This window comes from Mustela putorius, unplaced genomic scaffold, assembly GCF_011764305.1.
Source record: "Mustela putorius furo isolate JIRA1106 unplaced genomic scaffold, ASM1176430v1.1 tig00537227_pilon_pilon_pilon, whole genome shotgun sequence".
Lineage (NCBI taxonomy): Eukaryota > Metazoa > Chordata > Mammalia > Carnivora > Mustelidae > Mustela > Mustela putorius.
Window position 1 is genome coordinate 40,168,921 of NW_025422368.1, and position 21,562 is coordinate 40,190,482.

The window sequence follows — 21,562 nt, forward strand, 5'->3', positions numbered from 1 at the left end:
AACTTATATGCAACTTAGAAGAATTTTAAATATTACTATAATTATTACAATCCTTTGAAACAAGCTTTTCTCTGCACTTAGCTCAGAGCAGCTGTATAGCAGTCCACAAATTACTGTGTTCATTTCCTTTTTTTTTTTTTTTAAGATTTTATATATTTATTTGACAGAGAAAGAGATCACAAGTAGGTAGGGAGACAGGCAGAGAGAGAGGGGGAAGCAGGATACCTGCTGAGCACAGAGCCCGATGTGGGGCTCAATCCCAGGACCCCGACATCATGACCTGAGCTGAAGGCAGAGGCCCAACCCACTGAGCCACCCAGGCAGCCCTCCTTTTGTTTTTAAACAACCTGTTAAACTGTTGACTGTGGGCAAAGAACAACATTAGTTGTAAGGGAATTAAGGAAAACAGATGCTTGGGTCCCTGGGTGGCTCCGTCAGTTGAGCGTCCAGCTCTTGGTTTCACCTCAGGTCATGATCTCAGGGTCCTGGGATAGAGCCCTGCATCGGGCTCCGTGCTCAGCAGCGAGTCTGCTTGAGGTTCTCTCTCTTTCTCTCCCTCTGTCCCTCCCCCTGACTTGAGTGCGCTTTCTTTCAAATAAAAATAAATCTTAAAAAAAAAAAAAAAAGACAAACAGATGCTTATGTCATACCCAGTTAAATATACAAAAAAGAGAAAAGGGAGTGAATATTATATTGTTTTACTGAGTATTCCCCTCCTACCGCCCAGCTTCTAGGTACCTAAACTGAATAATACCATGTGTCTTTTAAATCCCTTATTTACTGTATTACCATTTTTAAAAAAAATTTTATTTATTAGAGAGAGAGCACAAGTAGGCAGAAAGAGAGAGGGAAGCAGACTCCCCACTGAGCAGAAAGCCCGATGCAGGGCTCGATCCCAACACCCTGAGATCATGACCTGAGCCAAAGACAGAGGCTTAAGCCACTGAGGCGCCCCACCGTATTACAGTTTATTTACCCTTAGCTTACTTAGGTCATCTGCCCTTAGCCTCATTATCACTGCTAGTAAATTAAGGATAAAATCTGCCCATTTGCCAGGAGTAATTCACGGGATGTGGTGTTTCTCAGTACCAGATGATTTAAGGGGAGCTACTTGCAATTGGAGTGGTTTTTGGCATATGGGCCTTAATAATTTGCTAGAATTAAATTTGTTTTGAAGTTTCTGCTTTTCAAATCAGCATTTTCAGACAAGCAGTGTGATGTACAAATTACCGCACTTTAGTTCACACTAGAATAATCCACATTCTAAATCTGTTTGGCATTTACCCCTTAAGAATTTTGCATCAATAAATCATTTTTGTAGCATCTTAAAATGTTCCTAAGTAATTCTATATAACATCTTGCATCTGCAGGGCCTGTCGTGCCAGTGTGAATAAAAATAATAAATTATAGTAATTAAGATATAATTACGTTGTCTTGAGAAGCTAAGGGTCATTTGGACTTGATTACCGGAGGAGTTATCAGTGCCAAAGAAAAGGCAGGGGACTAGTGGCTTGGGCCTGTAATTAAACATCTGGGACTGACAATTTGGTCATCGGAGGTAGCACCTTCTGAATAAATTTCAATACTGCCTTTTAGACAAGCTACAACAAATACAAAAACTAGTGTAAGGGGAAGAAGAGAGGTTGCTGGTGGAAAGGACAACCCGTCTCAACATTTAACTATTATGAAAACTGTTGTCACGAAGCCTGCCTCCTCTCCATAGAAAGGCTCCCTTGGAATGCAGGAGGGTGCTTTCGTGTCTTATAATGCCTGTTTGTTGTTTATCAGACGGCTCACCTGAATGCAGAACTGGCAGTGCCGCTGCAGCCTCACCCTCCCACTTACAGAAGTACTTGCCAGATCTTTTTATGCTCTCATGACCAAAGCTCTCCAGTGATGGGGGGCACAGCGGGCGTCTCCTCAAACTCCTCAGGCGTCTTCCCTCGCGTCCTCCGCTCGCTGTCTGGTCTCCCCGTGGTGGTTTCTCTCTTCTCCACCCTGCTCAGGGGTCTCAGGTGGGACCTGGGTGGGATGCTAGGCTCTGCCCTTGGGCCTCCACCCCGGAGAGGGATGCGCCCTGGCGGAGAGAGTCCACCTTTTGCTCGCGCTCGCGGCCGGCAGCACCGCGGCGGCTGTGGAGGAGGAGGATTTGGAGGAGGAGGGAGTTGGCGGCCGCCGAGGCCGGGCAGCCGGCCCCGTCCGCGGCGGGCGCGCTCCGCGGTCCTCCCTCGCTCGTCTCCTATGCTCATATTTGGACTCGGCTGCCCGTGCCCAGGAATTTCCCGTCATGCCTCCCGCCGCCCCGTCCGTCGCCCGGAGGCTGGGAGGGAGGGAGTGAGGGAGGCTCGGACGGCGGCGGCGGCGGCGGCGGCTCCCTGGCTCTTCCATGAGCCCGCGGCGGACCCTCCCGCGCCCCCTCTCGCTCTGCCTCTGCCTCTGGCTGGCCACGGCCGTGGCGCGGGGAGCCGCGCAGTCAGGTAAGTTTGGGCGCCCTCTCCCCCTCGCCTCTCTTCTCCCACCCCAACCCGAGTAGAAGTGTGACCCAGACCCCCGATCCCCTCCGAGCGCCGGCTGCGCCCCCTTCAGCCTCCGGCGGGGACGCCCCCTGTCTTGGGCCGGGGAGGGGCGCTGAAGGGGAGCGCCCCGCGCGTGCGGGGGGGAGGCGCGGATGGAAGGAGGTCAGGCTGGTTGCGCCCCCGCCTACGGGAGGCGTCTGGCCGCCTCGCTGACACCTTATCCCGTCCCCGGAGCGAACCTGAGCCGGAGGGACGCTCTCGCCGGACGCGGGCCCTCGGGGAGGGGCTTGGCGGGGCAGCCCGCAGGAGGCACGGGAGGGGGGCCGCGCGGGCTTCGGGAAGGCGCAGGAGGAGCCGCGGGGGCTCCCACCGAAGTGCCCGCTCGGATAACGGGCCGGGGTGCGTGGGAATGAGCAGGTCAGGCCCGCGCTCCGGCTGCGCGTCCGGAGGGGCGTGGGGCGCCGGGCGGAGCTGGGGGCGGCGAGTGGGGGCCACCCAGAGGCGCACGGTCGCCCGTCCGCCGCGTCGCCCGCGCCGGGGGCTCGGGCTCCCGCTCCCCACGGGCCCCGCTGGTATTTAATAGGCCCAAACTGAACAAAACCCCGAGTTTTCCAGGTACCAGTTTTGTTTTGTTTTTGAGCGGAAAAAAGCATCCGAGTGTGTAAGTTTTACACTGTTTAAAGTCAAACTCTGTGAACGAAAGGTGCCATTCCTGCCTTCCTTGGTTTAGGACTATAATTAGGGTAATTCTGAAGTCTTAAGAGGATGATTTTTAAAGATCATTTTCTTTAAATCATGTGGAAAATATCAGTGAGAATTTTTTTCCCTAAGGTTGTAAAAGGTAATTATTTGAAATTACAAACGTGAGTTTAAGGTGCATGTGAAATTGCATGAACTTAGATATTTGTGATGAGCGTCTCACTTACTAATCATCAGAGCTTCTCAGTTCTTAGTTTTTGCTGGAATGGGAGAAGAAAAATCGTTAATTCCTCAGTTGAGATTAGGGAATTTTAGTTTGTTTTTGTTTTTTGCCACTAGTAGACTAAACTGTCAACATAAGATATGGCTCGCAATTAGGACTTATGGATTAGTTGGAAACTGACTCTGTTAAGCATAGATTATACTCAGAACTTTCTGTCACTTCATATTCTGTTTGCAGCACTGGTGACAAAACAGATTTTACAAGATAGTCGGTCGATAAAAAAATCTTCAGGATTCATGTAACTTATAATATTGTCAATTTAGATTAACGGAAGATTTTTAAAATGTTTGACTTTATTAAATGTGCAGCTTATTAATTTAAGTAATGATACCAATTTCATGTTTGCTTTTGACTAGAACTGTTTTTCAGAAAGCCTACTTTTTATGGATTCATATTTTAGGAGTATCTTTAATAATACTTCTTGGGCAATACAGGAAGTTCTAACTACACATTTTATTAGTGGTCTTCTACAAAATACTGTGCTGCACAATAAAGAGTGGATTGTACTGCTGGGGAATATATGTTTTTGTTGTTGTTTTTTTTTTCCCCCTCAGTGATGTGTTGACTTACCTAATAATACCTGTGGTAAAGCAGCCCTTGAAGACCAAAATCCATTGTACTGTGGGCCCTTGCCAGTATTTTTGAACACCAACTTTATATTTGGATCCTTTAAACATTCATTCTTTTAATTTTGGTCCCAGCTGACATATAAGTCTAATTTCTGATGACTTTTCTTAGGGCCCTATGTGAACATCTGGAATTTTTTTAATATTAAAATAAGTTCTCTGCCATATAGAATTTTGTCACAGTGCCTAAACTGCCTATCTGCCAAGGTTGCAAACATATAGCATCATTTACATTTTGCATCAACTTTTTTTAGTTTTTTTTAGTTTTTTTAGGTTTTTTAAGTTTTTTGTTTTTTAAGGTGCTTGTTCTAGTTATCCTAACTAAAATGTTAACAAATTAGGTCAGAAATCTTTACTACTATTTTGCTAAACTCAAGTAACAAGAATATCCAGAAAAGATCCCAAGAGTAGTTGCTTAGATTTTTTCCTACATTTTTGTAATACATTTATCCTTTTTAAATTAAAAATAAAATTTCAACCATTAAAGAAGAACTTTAGGAAATAATGCTTTTTTGGTCTGTTATCTGGTCACAGCTCTTTGATTTTACCTTGCCTGTGTTACCAGCTGTTGCCAGCGTTCAGTGGCTCATTGTCATCTCACTTTATTATGGTTGGGGATTTGGTTCAGACATTTGCTTCCTTCTCTGTAAAGTGATGAAGTTGGACATAGTCTCCATGTCCCTTCAAACTCCAGGATACTGTAACATTGTTTTTGTTTATATAATCCTGCAGAGCTGCCTACACTATATTGATTCAAACTTCTGATTATCACCTCTGACTTGCTATACGTGTTAAACTGGTTTACTTGTGGTCAGATCTGATTGGTGTGGATCTACCTTGTGGAACATCTTGATATCTGGCACATGCACACAGATGCACATATGTTGACAGAGTTCCATGATATTAAGCTTCTGCTACTTTCTCTTCCCCTCATCTAATAGAAGTAACATAGCTTGTTATGTCATAGGGTAAATGTCTAACTGCTCTTTGGGGCAGTTAAGCCCAGGCCCTAAGATGGTTTGGTATTCAGTTTTGGAATTTGTGTCTGGGTTAGCAATACCACTGTAGAGCACCCAAACCTTTCTGTGGTTGGGAGCATTCCAGATGAAATGCCCTACATTCCTACAAAATGCCCTATTGATCGTACTTGGACTTACCCATCTTGTTTATTCAGAATTAAATTGAATTTGGATAGGAGGGTAATCAGATTGCTATTTAATTTTCTAGTTGTTAGCATCTGTGATTGCTATACAGATATCTCAAGGCTTTACTTTGAATATTCCTGTATTTCCTCCTTTCTGGGCACAATTGGTTTTTCTTTTAAAAGGCTCAGCAGGGTCCTGGATACTTGTTCACATATTTTCTCTATAGCATACCAAAGCCATCTTTTATGGCTTTTAAGGAAATTCGAAGAAAGAGAAAAGAAATTATAGAAAAAGGAGGCCAGTAATAAATCAACCAATTGACTTTATGGAGGATTTGGTTATTGTCTCATTTAAGCTTCTGTTGCAAGTAATACAAATGAACTTGAACTAGTTTTAGGAAAACGAAAGAAAGGAATTCGATGGACGCTAAATGCAGACAGACCATATTAGGGACCAGGGACTGGAAAATGTGGAACTTTCCCTGTCTCTACTCTTTACCTTTCTTTGCTTCATTGTTCTTTCTTTGCTGACCACTTTTTTCCCCTGCTTTCCTGTGTTCATGGTTGAATTTGACTCCTCTCCTGAGTATTTACGTGTCCTTCAGTTTGCAGGGAAAGACTAAGTCATTGAGGCTTGATTCTGAATTCCTGAGAGAAAGAATCTGATAGACACAGTTTGGGTCTTGATACAGATTTTCCCTAAGGTCTCTTCTAATGCTGGAGTTCTTTGTAGTAGGTACTGTAGACATTTATGTGATTTGATTTTGCATTTTTACATTTAGTATTGTGGGGTTATTTGTCCTTAAAGGATATAATTTTCTCTTGATTGCCGAATGTATCGGAAAGAGCTTGCCACCTTCAGTGGGATCCTAGGATATTAGAGCAGTTCATTCACACTGAAGCAGGAATGCTGAAATGCCCAAGAGGAAGCTTCGGGGAGTGAATGGAGGGTAGCCCCGCATTTAAGAGTCACAAAGCAGTTTGGGATTCACCTGACTTGTGAAAATCCTGTTTAATAAGAACTGATTGACCCTGCAGATAATTGTCTGCATATTTTCAGGAATTCACTTAATTAAAATGCTGGGCTCAAATAGCTCTTAAGGGTAAATTCATTAAAACTATTTAATTGATAATTAGAGACATTCAAAATAGTAATAGCTTAGGGAGTTCCTTAGTTAGTTTCCTGTTCCTCACCCATGTGTAGCATTTTCCATCTCTGCCTTTCCTTTAGACTGCTTCCGCTGCTTCGCTTGTTTTTCTCTCCTAACCTGTCTTTCAGGCCTTGATCTCATGGTTCTTTGCGAAGCTTTTTTCACCTCTTAGAATTTGTCATTCCCTTGTGTTTCCAAGACATTTTGTACCTTGATTGAAGCATGATTTTACCATCTTGCATTATCAAGTCCATATGTACTCATCTTCTTCACTAGACTGTAGGTTCTATTAGACCAATGAATCACCTAGAAGAATTCAGATAAGCTGTTAGCAACCCATCATCCCAAGCATAATGATTCTAGCTTTTTCAAACGTTCTGAAGCTTGTACGGCATCCTGCTTGTCACTGCCTTCTTCAGATGGTGGAGCTCAATCATATCGCTCTTCTTTCTCAGTCCTAGTCGTCTTTTAAATGTTACAGGCTTTTCCGTGAATATTCTAATTTCCTGAGTGATGATCAGTTATATAGAACAATAGGATCTTTCCCTACAAACCGAGATGGGTGGGGAAGGCAACTGATATGGAAGGAAATCGACTTGTGTTAAGAACCCAATATATCCCAGATTAGATAGAGAGGAAAGGTACAGGAAAACATGGGAGCATATATGAAGGGGAATAGTGGGAAGATAAAGTATAAAAATTGAAAATTAGGTTCGGCCTAGATTTTTATATTAATACTTTTTAATATTTATATTTTTATAGTAATACTAGAATTTTATATTAATACTTTTAATACTAGGCTAGAAAATTTGGACTGGGTTAGCAAGCTAAATCCTCAAAATCAGAGTTGGATTATGAAATATGTTATTTAATAATTCAGAGGATGAACTGAATCAGGAAAGAAACCATTGGATTAATAAAGAAAGGTTATAGGAGATTTTCTTAGGGAGTGAAGAACTGAGCTAAGGTGGTGGTGCTGGGATTGGAGAGATGTTGCTAAGGTAGACCTTAGACAACTGGAGATGGGGAAAGAGAGGGATGACTAAAAATGAAGGGAAGATGTTAAGCTTGGGCGATTGCAAGAATGTGCACTCAGTAAGTTTGTGGGTGGGGGTAAAAAATGAATTTTATTTTAGATCTTTTGCATTTGAGGTGCTGGTAGAACATTCATGTTGAGATAGCTGGGTAGTCAAGTCAGAAATGTGAGGTTGTGACTTGGAGAGATTGGGGCTGGAGATAAAACATATGTATGAGTAAGGAAGACTAAAAATAAAAGGGAAAAGAAAGTATTTGTTGACTGGTGGAAGAGGAAAAGCCCAGGAAAAGCATCATCATCAGGAAGATGCAGCTTTTTCTAGCTTTGAATGATGGCCTGTCAGTATATGGCATTCTGTCCATGAGCTTTCCTTGTTTGGGGGACACCATGTACTCACTCCATGAACAGTACGTGGGAAGCCTTGAACGAAGGATCCTGCAGCCAGAGAGACCTTTCCAAACAGAGAAATTGTTGCTGCTACTTCCCATCTTAACCTCTTCAGTGGCTTATCTTTCTTAAGATAAAGGACTAACCCTTTCAGTGTCTTCATCATCACTGTGCCTCTGGGCTTCTTACAAGTGGTTCGTTTAGCTTCAAACACACATTTGACTGTCTCCTCCTCATTCATCCCTTTACCTTCCCCAAGAATGTGAAGCCAATATAATTCCATCAGATGTAGTACTCTTTGGCTTTTTTATTTTTCCCCTGGTCCTCTGTGGGTACTTTTTATTGCTATGGTCAAGTTCTTATCCACGAGACAATTGTTCACAATTTCCTAATCTATAATAAAACTTTATAATAAATCACATTCCTACCTCTTTCTTTCTTTTTTGTTTTTTTTTTTCCTTAAAGATTTTATTTATTTATTTGACAGAGAGAGAGATCACAGTAGGCCGAGAGAGAAAGGGAAACAGGCTCCCCGCCTAGCAGAGAGCCTGATGTGGGGCTCGATCCCAGGACCCTGGGGTCATTACCTGAGCTGAAGGCAGAGGCCCTAACCCACTGAGCCACCCAGGTGCCCCTCCTACCTCTTTCTTACAGAATGCCTTTTTTTCCTTATCTCTTCAAGTGTTGCCTACATGGTTCTCCAACACCTGAGTCAGTCACCTGGGCCACCATACCTTGCTCTGTGACTCTGGGCCATGGTAGCCTGGAGCAGCGTTGTTACCTGGCATTTGTGACTGTGTTAACCTAGCTGAGTGCTGTTTATCAGGATACCGCAAGCTAATTTTTTGATACTTGTCTTTCTGAAGGAAATCAGAGGGAATTTACTTCATTGAAGGGCTTTATTTGCATAAACTGCAGAGGTATGTAAAATATGGAGGTGACTGCAGGTGATATAGAGAAATGATGCCGGATGCCGGTATAGGAAATGTGCTTGCAGGGCTTAGCTTCCTGATCAAAGGGGTATCATGATTGTTTCTAAGAATAGTATTCACTTCATAAGGTAAGGTTTATCTGAAATGGCATATTTATGTTCAGTATGGAGTATGAAGAATAATTTCTGACTTGATTAAAAAAAGGAACCCTCCCATATGCTAGTGGTTGTGTTTTTAGTAGCTGTTGACTGAGAAAATACATAATAGCAAAAACCTACTATAAAAATTTTAAATGAGTTTTTTTTAATATAAAAGCATTCTCACATTCAGAAAGTATACATATGTGGAAATTATGGCTTATAGAGTCCATAGACAGCTTGACTTCTTGCTTTGTGAATACTCTCAGGGAGGTTCCGGTCTCAGGGTTCAGTGGCTCATTGTCACTTTAGAATATGGAGGGGAATTTTGTTTGAAAATCTGAGCCATGGTTGAAATTTTGGAAGGACAAGGAAGTTCCTGCTCAACATCCTCTAGGAACACCAGTTGCCCGTTTTATGCTGGGCAATGTACTATATGCTAAGACTGGGCTGTTAAGCAGTCTCAGGGATTAGTATATGAATATTTTTAAAGATTATATTTTCAGATATATAAGCATCATTCTTAGGGCCATAGTCCTGTTTTTTAGGATAAAATTTAGTAGGTGATTTTCATGCAAGTATATACCTACAGCAATCTCTTTTATGGCCTGTCTTCTATTACAATAAATTACACAATAAATCTTTATGGTTTCTCAGGTCAGTTTATTTTCTTTAAAGGAAAAAAAAAACCCTGCAAACAAAACAAAACCAACCAGTCCCTCAACATATATGTTAAGTTTAAGGGAACACTGAAGATAAGCCTGTATTACATTTAGACTCTTTAGAAAATATCAGGACAGTTTTTGTATAAATCAGATAGTCCTGAATTTTATGTTTGTCCTTTCATTTCTCTCATTTATGTTGTATTTGGTTGTCAGAGAATCTGGGCATGGTTGGGGTTGGGAGACATCTAAGGTGACTGTTAGAGGTGGATATTTTATCTTAGATTAGTAGTGTTTAAGGAAAGGTAGGGCCATATCTCCCCGTTCACAGTCCATTATGTAGGATGACAGTTGAAGAACCACAGGTTGTCTGGGAGCCCTGGTCACACAGTAATTGAGAATGAAAAGGTGCATACACTGAAGTCCTTCCTGATCTCCATCTAGTTAGATCACTGTAGGGAGCCAGGAAGAGCATGGTTGAAGGTAAGGGATCTGCAGAGCCAGTTGAAAAACTGCAGACTCATTAGTATATTTGCATCCTTGTGTATATGTTCATGTTGCAAAGGAGTCAGTGTAGTGCAATGAAAATATTGGAGAGCAGATCAGAAGACTGGGTTTTCCTGGTTCTATTCTTCCGTGAAGCATTTACACTCTCTGTGCCTCAGTTTTCACGTCAGCAAATTGAACCAAGTGGACTGAGTGATACCCGATGTTGTTTTTACTTTAAGGTGCTGTAGTCTATGGGTTGTCTAAAAGTCTCTAAGTAGCTTTCACAATTTTTAATGGAAATGACATGATTAATAAATTATACAAAGTTGTCTTCCCTTGTTATGTTTGGTTCAAGTTGTTTATTTTGTGGAAGTATAAATGTTATTTTGTGACTAAGATCTGATGTTTGAACTTTGTAGCCTAATGTGCTCAGTAATTTGATCCATAGCAAATTACATAACCCTTCTAATTTTTATTTAGAGGATAGATTGTGTATTAGAAGCATCATATTAACGAGCCCATTCAAAGTAATGGCCTTAAGCACTAGAAACTATGTTGGCTGATCTAAATGTATAGTTAAGAATTGCTTATTTGGCTTCATGATGTATCTCAGATGGGAATAGTCCTCTTTTAGTCAGGGTACACTGCTAGTAGAATTTGCTTTTGACCATCCTAGAAATAATTTTAATTCTTAAAACTGGTTAATTTGCTCTTATCATTAAAGAAGAAAATCTCCATTGAGCTTTTAAAGGAAAAAAAAACAACAACACTTTACTGATTTGCCAGAGGAAAAAAATCTTCTCTTGCCTTTATAATGTATTTTTTTAAAAGATTTTATTTATTTATTTGACAGAGAGAGAGAGAGAGAGATCACAAGTAGGCAGAGAGGCAGGCAGAGAGAGAGGCAGAAGTGGGCTCCCTGCCCAATGTAGGCCTCAATCCCAGGACCCTGAGATCATGATCTGAGCCAAAGGCAGAAGCTTAACCCCCTGAGCCACCCAGGCGCTTGCCTTTATAACATTATTTCTAAGTTTTCCCCCTTTTTAATAAATATTTCACATGCCCAAAAAGAATACATAACACCTATATATAAGACATAAAGAATGATTTTTAAAAATCTAGGTATTCCTGCTCAGCTTCGGAAGTGGAATGTTCAAGTTGCCTGTGTGACCTCCCTTTACACCTGCCTTCTGCTCAGAGTTCCCAGTCTTGCATTTTGTGGTAATCACTTAGCACAAGTGATAACTAATACACTCTTGCTTTTTTTCCCTCACTCTTACTTTATTTTTTTATAGTTTTACTATAGATGTATCTATCTCTACAAAATTTACTATTTACTTTTGCATTCCTTGGAGCTCTATCTAATGCTATCATCTGCTGTGTAGCTTCTGTGACTTGCTTTCTTCCCCCATCTCATTATATTTGTGTTATCCATATTGATGGATTAACATGAAAAGATTAACATTTCCTTTATTATCTGTATTTTTTTCTACTTTTTATTTATTTCTGTGCCTTTCACGTTTATCAGGGTGCTTATATTTTTCGATGGAATCAAATCTGTTTTTTCCCCATTGCTTCTAGGCTTCACCATCCATATAGTGAATATTAATAATAATAATGGTAGTGATAATAAAAATAATAGCAAATACTCACATACGGATGTTACTTGTTTTTTTACCATTTGTGCCAGCCGCTAGTTTAAGTATTTACTGTTTACATATAATAAATTATTTAATGATCATGGCAACTTAATCAAGGAGGTAGCGTATTATCACAAGAACTCATATATGGAGATTACGGCCTGAGGTGCGAGGCATTCAGTAATTTGAATGACTATGATTTAAATCTTGGCCTTCTGGCTACAGAGTTTATGCTTCTAATCATTGCAGTATAGTGACTCCTGTGTAGTCTTTTCTTTTAATTATATTTTTCCCATTTAACTTTTAAGGTATTAAAGTGTTTTTGTGACTTTCAAAAAAAAAATGACCCTAGTGTGATTCTCAAGTTGGTTTTCCTGCGCAACACCAATTGTTTAAAGTCATGTTATAGTTTAATTTACTTCATGGTTAGACCATGATTTTTTCATGCAGGTTGTTTAAAATTCTCTGGGATTTATTATTGTTTCCCCCTCCATTAAAAGGAAAAAGAGTATCTTTTTAAAATTAATTTTCTAAAATCTTTCAGTTTTTTACTTTGGTATGTGGTTTGGAATTGATTTCATTGATTTCTTGTGCTAATTTGGGCCAGTTTCTTCATTTTTTAGACAATGGCCTCCTTTTTAAAAAAATTATTTCTGTGACTTTAAATGAACCACTTAATCTTCCTGAGCCTTGGATTTCCCAAATAAGTTGGATTTGTTTGGTATAATTATTTCATTAACCAGACATATGTAATTGTTAATCGGAGTCTCCTTTCAGTGTAAAGTAACCAAGGATAATTGTGAAGAAAAATAATTAAATAAAGGGAAGTTCTTGAGAGTGGTTGGAAACTACTGATTTTCCCCAACCCCTCAAATTGCAGAACAAAAAACTTCAGTATAGAGAGTAAAATCCCTTTTGACTGTAATTATCTGTGCCTTAGTTTCTTGTATAACTTTTTTCCCTAGATGGGTTAAGGTCTTGGATAATCTCTTACTATCCTTTATTTAAATAAGCTGAAATTTCTCTTATCTTGTAAAATAAACAAAGCCTACTCCACTTGCCATCATCCTCTCTGACCAAGTTGTTTTACACGTTGTTTATGTGCTTGCTATCTTTATTTGCTGTCCATCCAAAAATATGTGTAAACCCATGCTATATGTCAAGCACTAACTCATCTAATCTCTGGGGATGCAGTAAGAGCTAGAGAGACTAGGGACTTCCATTCTCAGTTTGCAACAGGCATGGCCTATTGTAGAAGGAGTGCGAAGACCATTTTGTGGTAGGAGAAGGAGGGAGGATGGTTAGAGTTGGGGGCAAAGAAGCTGGTGAGATCATATGGGGCTTTTAGATCACAATGAGGAGCTTAGGTATTATTCTGCATGATGGAAGCCATTAGTGGGTTTTAAGCAGTCAGTGACAAGATCTGATTTGCATTTTAAAATAATCATCTGACTGCTGTGCAGAAAATGGCTTGTAGGGGCCAAATGGAAGCTGGTAAACCACTAAGGGCTAGTTTAGTTGATAATGGTTTGGACCAGAGTGCCAATGAACTGAGGGACTGGATGTAGGGTCCAAGAGAATGAAAAGAACTATCCATGCTCTTCCACTGAAACTGCTTTGATTGGAGCCGTTAATGGTGTTAAGGTTAAATTAAGCCCAATGAACTCAGTTTGGTCTCTATCTTCAGGGCATTTGATACATTGACCATTCACTTCTAGAAATGGTCTTTTCTACCAATTTGTAATACTGTTATTGTTATGTATATGATCCTAAACACATCAATTAAATTATCTGTGCCTTAGTTTCTTCACTTGTAGAATGGCAATACTATAGTTCCTACCACATACGTTGTTGTAATTGTTAAATGAGACAATATATGTAGACTACTTAGTTCAGGGCCTTCCACAGAGTTCATTCATAGTAAATGTTAGCTAGCAACAGCCTTATCATTGTCCTAATTATCATCACCATTAGTATTCTGGATAACACCTTTCGTGGCCTCTCCCTTTGGCCAGTGCTCCTCGTTGGCCTCCTCTGCTAATTCTTTCTCCTCCATCTCACCAGTAAATGTTGAGTTTCTGCAGAGCTCTGACATTTTCTTTTCTCGTTTTACACATTTTCTGAGGCAATCAGAGTTACTCCACGGCTTCAGTTCCATTTGTATAAAATGAACTCCCCATACATCTATCCATAAGCCAGATCTGTTTCCTAAGCCACAGTCCTCTGTATCACTTGCTTCTGTATTATATCCATTTGGATGGCAGTGTCTTAGGCACCTTGAACATGTCAAAAACTAAAGGATTTTTTTTTTCTTTGCCCAAACTTAAGCCTCCCCTCTTGTTTCCTAATCTACTAAATGGTATTACCATTTGCACAGTTGCTTGAGCCATAACTGAAGTCCTCCTAAATTTTTTTCTTATTCTCTTGTGCTGTATCAAGCTTTGGCCTAGAATTATGTAATAGCTTCCTCGTTAGTCTCACTGCTCCTGGTCTTATGCCACCACCATCCATTTTACAGTTATTCCTCTTTTTTTTTAGGATGGTGTTCCGTATTCTTAAAACGCCTTCCAAGATTTGCTTCTGCTAGCTTTGTCAGCCTCCTCATCTCCCTCCTGTTCTCCTTACCTATACCTTCCAGCCCCGCTCTGCTTTCCTCACCCCTGAGGTTGTGTTCATTCTTTTCTTTTTTTTTTTTTTAAGATTTTATTTATTTATATGATAGAGAGAGATCACAAGTAGGCAGAGAGGCAGGCAGAGAGAAGGGGAAGCAGGCTCCCTGCCGAGCAGGGAGCCCAATGAGGGGCTCAATCCCATGACCCTGAGACCATGACCTGAGCCAAAGGCAGAGGCTTAACCCACTGAGCCACCCAGGTGCCCTGGCTGTGTTCATTCTTATCTCAGGGCCATGGCTTATCGCTTTCTTTGTCTGGGATACTTGTTTCTTCATTCTTGATGTGGGCCACACAGTCTTATCTCTTATTCTTCATTTAAATGTTACTACCTCCAAGAAGGCTTTCTTAGGCTTCCCCACCCAAACTAGACTTCTTCCCTCTGTTCTATAGGATTTTATGCCCCCTTTGTTTCTCCTGGGTCCTTATTGCACTTGCAGATAGTGTCCTCACTAATACAGAAGCTTCACAGAGGCGGATCCATGGCCTGTGGTTCCCCACTTTGTCCCCAGCATCTGTTTCTCAGAGAGAGTAAAGGGTGAGTGCAACGTGACTTGCCCAGTTTGGGAAGTGAGAGGCCTTGTAGCTGAGTTTGATGTGTGTCTTGTTAATATTTTAGGGTGATAAAGGGGAAGAAGAGAAAAGTTTAGGTTTACTATAGTTTAATTTTCTGACCCCAGTGACCACAGGTAGAGAGGGGAAGAAGCATCAGAACTGGAGGGGGCTGGAGCAAGAAGTGGCACCCTAGGATTGAGTTCTTTTCTCTGAGTGAAATAGCACTCAGAATCTCCAGGGCAGTGCCCCTAATTTTCCATGTTTGCTGTTTTTCCAAAAGCCAGCCATGGCAGTGCTTCCCCTGCCGTTGGTATGCTAGGCATGAGCTTTGCCTCAGAATCCATGCATAGGATGGCTTCCAGTGCCAGAAGTGCTTGCCAGAGTTAACTCTTGGCTCCAGATACACTGTGCCAGTAAGTGCCTTCTTCTACCTGTGACTTACCTGGTCTCTGCCTTGGCGCTGGTTCAGAATCCTGGCAGGAATCTGCTGGATTTTCTTCCACTAGCTCGCGGGAACAATGTTTGCACGTGAGAGGAGTTGGGATTGGCCTTTTCCTCAATATCTTCTTTCTGCACTTAGTCTAGCTGAAGTATTTCAGAGTGCGTTGATCCTGTTTCAGTTTCCAGTGTGGATGCATGTTCGTTTTCCTCTATGTTCTCTTTTAAAAGGTATTTATTTATATTGCCACCTTTGTGTGGTGGTGGTGGTGGTGGTGGTGGTGGTGTGTGTGTGTGTGTGTGTGTGTGTGTGGTGTATGCACATGTGAAGTCTCTATCTCTGCTTTTTAAAAATTCCCTCTATGCCATTTCTGTTTTGTAACTCTATATGGAGTCATTTTTTAGTAGAGGTATTTAAATCCTATATCTTTTTTGTTATCATGGACATAGTTGATGACATTCCTTGTCCTCTTGTTTTATCCTCTTTTTATGATCTTTTCCCCTTAGTTTTCAGTCTTTTGCCATACGATTTCTGTGTTGAATTTGCTTTTATATTTCATAAGGATTTGACAGGTTGACATATTTTAGGTTCTGTGACCTTGAGAAAGTGTTCAAAGCCATCATTAAGCCTAAACTAATCTAATTATTGAATTTTTTTTTTTTTTTTAAAAAGTATACAATAGCATTTGACTCTTCTTTGCAAGAAGAGCTTTGGATTCTTTTTTTTTTTTTTTCTGCTGTGCCTTTGTTAACTAAAGTGGGGCTGTAGATCCACATGCTTATTGTGGAATTGTTATTTTTATATGTTCTCCCTTTAAAGAATTATTTTTATCTTTTTCACTTAATTATATAATATCTGCATTTCGTAATTACCACCATATCTTTTATACCTCAGCTTTACAATTCTTAAGGATATTTTGGTTCATATATCATTTGGCTAGAGTCCATCCCTAAGGTCTTTTTTTCCCCCTGCATGCAGAATATATGCATGTGTATGTCTGGAGCTCTCCTGTTATCTGAAGGAATTACAGAGTGTTATATAACATTTAGCCCTTTTTTACAAAACAACATTTAATAAAAAGAATCCAATAAAGCATAATTAGGAAGCTTCAAAATGCTTGTAGAATGACTGAAATGCAAATAAAGTGTAATTATGAAGTAAAAAAGTTGCTAGTATTCTGTTTAGAAGAAGAACCTAGGTTAGAAGAAGAACCTAGGAGCAACAGAATTTATTGGCATTCAAATGACAAATTAATATCAGTCACAAGGCTAGTACTGGGATTTCAGTACTCTGATGTTGTAGATAATTCTCAGTCATGATGCAAAATTAGTTACAAATCTGAGAACGTTTTATTCTTTGAATGTGAGTGATATTGACAGTTTTAGTTGAATTTCAATAATATTTTCTCTTATCGAGATGTTCAAATTAGAATTGACCAAAAGTCTACTTTGTCAGATTCCTGTTATATTAATACATTTGCCTTATGCATGCATAAAGCTAGATCACTCTATATGCTTGACTGAAACACTTTATTGCAAAACTTGAAATTTTTGTTTGTCAAAGATAATGATTTTTTTGGCAATCACTAAAACATAATTGCTGTAATAGAAAAATTAATCTCAACTTAATCATAGCTGAGTTGTCTGCTAGAAAACTGCATCATTCTAACCCTGTGCAAAACTAAGCTCATTAAACCTTGCCACATATGCACACACGTGCACACATACATGCACATGCTGTCTTTCACCTGTTGTCTCTATCTCTACATGATATTTCTTGCTTTTCCTCCTTGGAAATGGGAGTAAAATTCACTGAGCAGTCTGCTAATTACTTTCAAAAACATTATTTCATTAACCCTTCTAAAACTTAATGCAATTAGTGTTTTGATAGAGTATTTAGGTAAGGAAACAGGATCAGAGAGAGAAATTAATTTGCTCAAGATTTATCAGCTGAGCTAAGTGATGGAGTCAGAATTTGAACCCAGTTCTGACTCTTTCCTATATTCTACACTGCCTAGATACAACATAGGACTCTAGGGCTATAGGAGGTAGGACATTATGCACAGAGATGGGGGAAAACAGAGGAAGTGACATTTGAGTTCTGTTTGATGAAAACATTTATTGAGCCTTTATTTTACAATGGTTGTGTACCACTGACTACTCTCAAGCAGTTTATAGGAGAGGCATACATAAACCTGAGACTCTAACACACAGTGGTGGTATAATAATAGAGGCACTAAAGTAGGTAGTAGTATAGGAGAACAAATGATTCATTTTCTAATGGAAGGGATGAGGAGAAGGGTGTCGGGACAAAAAGAAAAGTGTGTAAAGAAAAAAAAAAGTGTGTGTGTAAAGAAAAGTTTCCCTGAGGAGGTGATATCTAAACTGGGTCTTGGAGGTTAAAAATGAAGAGTTCATCCCTTATGAGTATGTGGGAAACGATCAAGAGTTGGCTATCATCACAACATTTATTTATTTATTCAAAATATTCAAAATATACTTATTGAATGCCTGCTGGGGGTTAGTTGCTGTGTCAGATACTAGAGACAAAATAAAGAACAAGAGAATTCATGGAGCATACAGCATACCAGGGAGTGTTGATGACTGAAGTGTTATGCAAGTAGGAAAAGAAGCAAGCCTGGTTCATCTTGAGTGCCAGGAGAGATTGGCTGAATTTTCCCCTGTAGATGCCAGTGAGCATGGAAGCACATGAAGCAGGGTATTGACATAGTCAAACTTTTGCAGCAATAGTGAGAGTGATGTGAGGGGAGTCAAGTTAAAGGCAGGAAGACCAGTAAGAGGCCAATACTGTATATTAGATGAAAGATAAAAAGAAAAGGATATATTTGAGCAGTATCTTGGAAATAAATTTGGCAGCACTTAGTGTCAATTGGATATGAATGCTTAAAGTAGAACATCATTGAGGATGACTCCCAGATTTGAAGTTTAGTGGCTGGGAGTAGTTTTTAACAGGATTGGGAATACAGAAAGAATAACAAATTAGTAAAGAAAGAAACAAATTGAGTCTGCCAGTTATAAATTGGTAAAGAGACAAACAAATTAATAGTTTGAGATGCATGTGGGATACCCAAATTCTTCTTCCTCTCGCTTTTATTTATTTATTTTAAGCAGGGCTTGAACTCATTTCTGTGAGATTGAGACCTCATGAGCTGAGGTCAAGAGTCCAACTCTTAACCAGCTGAGCCAGCCACGCACCCCCCAGACTTTTTTTAAAAAGATGATTTAATTACCTAAAATTAATTTTTAAAAACCCACTAAGGGACAAAGTAGAACATTTTGCAAATTATTTTATTTCTTTCACTAGATGATCACATTCATGGCTTCGCTTCTCTCCCAAAGGATAGTTGATGGAGACCATTAAAGATTTATCTTTCAGTGTAATAGGACTTCATTTTCTTAAAATTTATCTACTCCATCAGATTCAAACCGTAACTCATTCCATCATGAGAATTTATTTCATAATTTTTGTACTTCCTGCAATAGAAAGTAAACTTGGAGGGAGGAATGCTGAAATTTTAGTACAAGAGCAAATATTTATTTGCAATTTCCAGTGCTAACACTTTCTGTTTTCCTGGAATGGTGGCAAAGTTCTAACTTAGAACATTTGAAACATGGTTTAAGGACACATATTTTTAGGCATTATATTCAACTCATTAAAAATAGTCTTGTAGTGATAGATATAGATACTGTAGTTTATAGTCCCAGGCGTAGGATTTAGTCAGCCTACATTAGCAAGTTTTTCTTTAGATGAAATGGTCTATTGAAGCATTCCATCTTTTTTGCACATATAAGCTTTATTTTCATAAAAAACCTGTACATAGTTCTTGGTACATGAGAACTTAAGAAGAAAAGCAGCTGCCTTCGACTCCACCCCTCCCCATCTCTGTCTTACTCTTCTGGAGTAATGTTTTTAAATCATGCTGGTAGTTCCCTAATTTTAGTCAATATAGTTTTAGCACTGCTTCTTGATTCATCTATTTTATATGATATCAGTTATGAAAAGTAAGGATGTATCTCGGCTCTTTCTTCTCTAGTCTGTCTACCACTGTTTACTGTTCTATATTGACTTTAAAATTTTCCTATTGTTCACTTTTGTAACAATAAATAATATATTTGCTCATCAGCTTTTGATAGGCGACCTGCCAAGCAGTTGTAACACAGATTCCAAGGAGAGTGACTTAAATAAACAGCAGTTTATTTTTCTCCCACAGTAGCCCACTGTAGGTGATAGACCACAGTTGGATGGATTGGTGAATAGCTTTGCTTCATGACTTGTTGAGTCTGTCTTCCCCCTCAAGTAACTTCCATCTCAGGGTCCAGGCATGCTGCTACAGTTGTTGCCATTCCCCAGAGCAAGGGCATGGCTGAAGTAGTGACTTTGTCTCTAAAGAAGGAGATTCCATCTTTCTCGGCTTATATTCCGTTGGCTCAAACTGAGTATCCTGGTCTCAGCAAGGGAGACTGAGAAATGTAGCTGTGTATTCAGCTGAAATTTCAGAGGGTTCTCTTACTAACACAAAGAAGGAAGAATGGATTCCAAGGGTCAATTAGCATTTTCTAGTCTAGTGTATCTCCTGACTACTTTATGAGATGAGGGTCCTGGTTCTTGCACCCCTTCCTCTACCTTTTTTTCTGGCCTTCTGTACATTTCATTAGCTACATAACTTTTCTTTTTCTTTTAAAATGTGATGGTACTACTGTTTACCTTCTCTTCTGAAACCACATCCGAATCTCTGTATATAGGTGGTCTTTAAAAGTGTATATTGTTAATTCCATACCTGTTGTTCACTTATTATTTACTTTCAGATAAAAAAAAGTGATCTATTGCTGTAGTTCCTTCTCCTTAGATCCAGTGATCTCTGTTCCATGGGAAAGGATATATATTTTTCTAGCATCATGGCAAATGGATTGTTTTTTTTTCTTCTTATTTTTTCATAGATTGATTAAAGTCAGGGGGCTACATTTCTAAGTATCGCCCTCCACGCGCAAGGACGACAAGAAGCCCCAGTTCAGATGTATCTTCTCTCTCTATTTCCGCAAGTCTACACACTTATATACGCTTACATGACCAATCAGCGAGCAGGGTACAAGAGCGAACGAATCAGGCTGTGCACCTAAACGAACAACTTCGCTAGCAACCAATGCTGTTTACTTCCTCTTTGGGCGTTCCGCTTAGTCTCACGAGGCAATCCTAACCTGGCAACTAGCCAGGCGCCATCTTTTAATGGCAGAGGCCGCCCTGTCCAGGGGCCTGCATCTGACATCTAAGGTCTGCATCTGGGCACAGACCTGTTTATTCAGTAAGAGAAGCAGCACTGAACAGGGAGCTTTCAGTCATTTCAGGAAATGAGATCTTTGTATTCATTTTATTGTGACCAGGAACTACTCAGTTTTATAGCTGAGTGAAAGCTTTATTCTTGAGAGTTGGGGCCCGTTTGTTATCTCCAGGTGATCCAGGGTGAAGCAGATCTTTCCTAGCCTTTAATAACTGAATATGAAAGGAGAGCCATGTTTTCAGACCAAGGTGAGAATATCTTTGGGGTATTTAGGGATGAGAGAGATTCTGGGCTTTTCAAGATGGTCTCATTGTCTTTGACATTGGATTTCTCATCCGTCCAGACCCTGTTATTTTCCCAAACAAGGTCTGGAAGGATGAGAATGTTCCAGCAGTCTGGAATGCAAAAGTTCCTGCCCTTGGGAAATTTTTCCTGTGGTAGAAGAGATTTAACACAGACTTCAGTTCAAATCCTGACTCCATCATTTACTGACCTTATGACCTCAAACAAATTGTTCTCTGAATCCGAGATTCTGCTGGAACACATAATCCCCAAATCCCAATGGCTTAAAACACTGATGGTTTATTTCTTGCTTGTATTGCATGTTCATTGTCAGATGGGGGACTCTGCCCCATGTTTTCTTACTCCAGAATCATTGTTAATAGAGCAGCCAACATCTAATTATAGAACATTGCTGGTCACTGTTGGAGAGAGAAGGAAAGTTCTGGAGAGTCTCACAGTAACAATTAAGTACAGTGGCTTAGAAGTGACACACATTATCATTTATGTTCACAACTTATTGCCCAGATCCAATGACATGTGGTCTCACTCAATCACAGGGGCAGGAAGTGCATTGCTAACTTGCCTGAAAAACAGAGAGCCAGAAATGTTGGGCAAATAG

The 21,562-nt window shown here is 40.0% G+C and overlaps 1 protein-coding gene across 2 annotated transcripts in view; it reads left to right on the forward strand.

Annotated features, from left to right (window-relative positions):
• Positions 1–2,288: 2,288 nt before the first annotated feature.
• Positions 2,289–21,562, forward strand: part of MSRB3 (methionine sulfoxide reductase B3) — a 169,074-nt gene continuing 149,800 nt past the window's right edge. The window contains exon 1 of one of the 2 annotated variants that reach the window (XM_004752487.3): positions 2,289–2,477. In XM_004752487.3, the coding sequence (XP_004752544.1) occupies positions 2,387–2,477 (91 nt within the window). In that variant the 5' untranslated portion in view covers positions 2,289–2,386. The remainder of the gene's footprint in view (positions 2,478–21,562) is intronic. The other variant, XM_004752488.3, reaches the window with a different exon arrangement.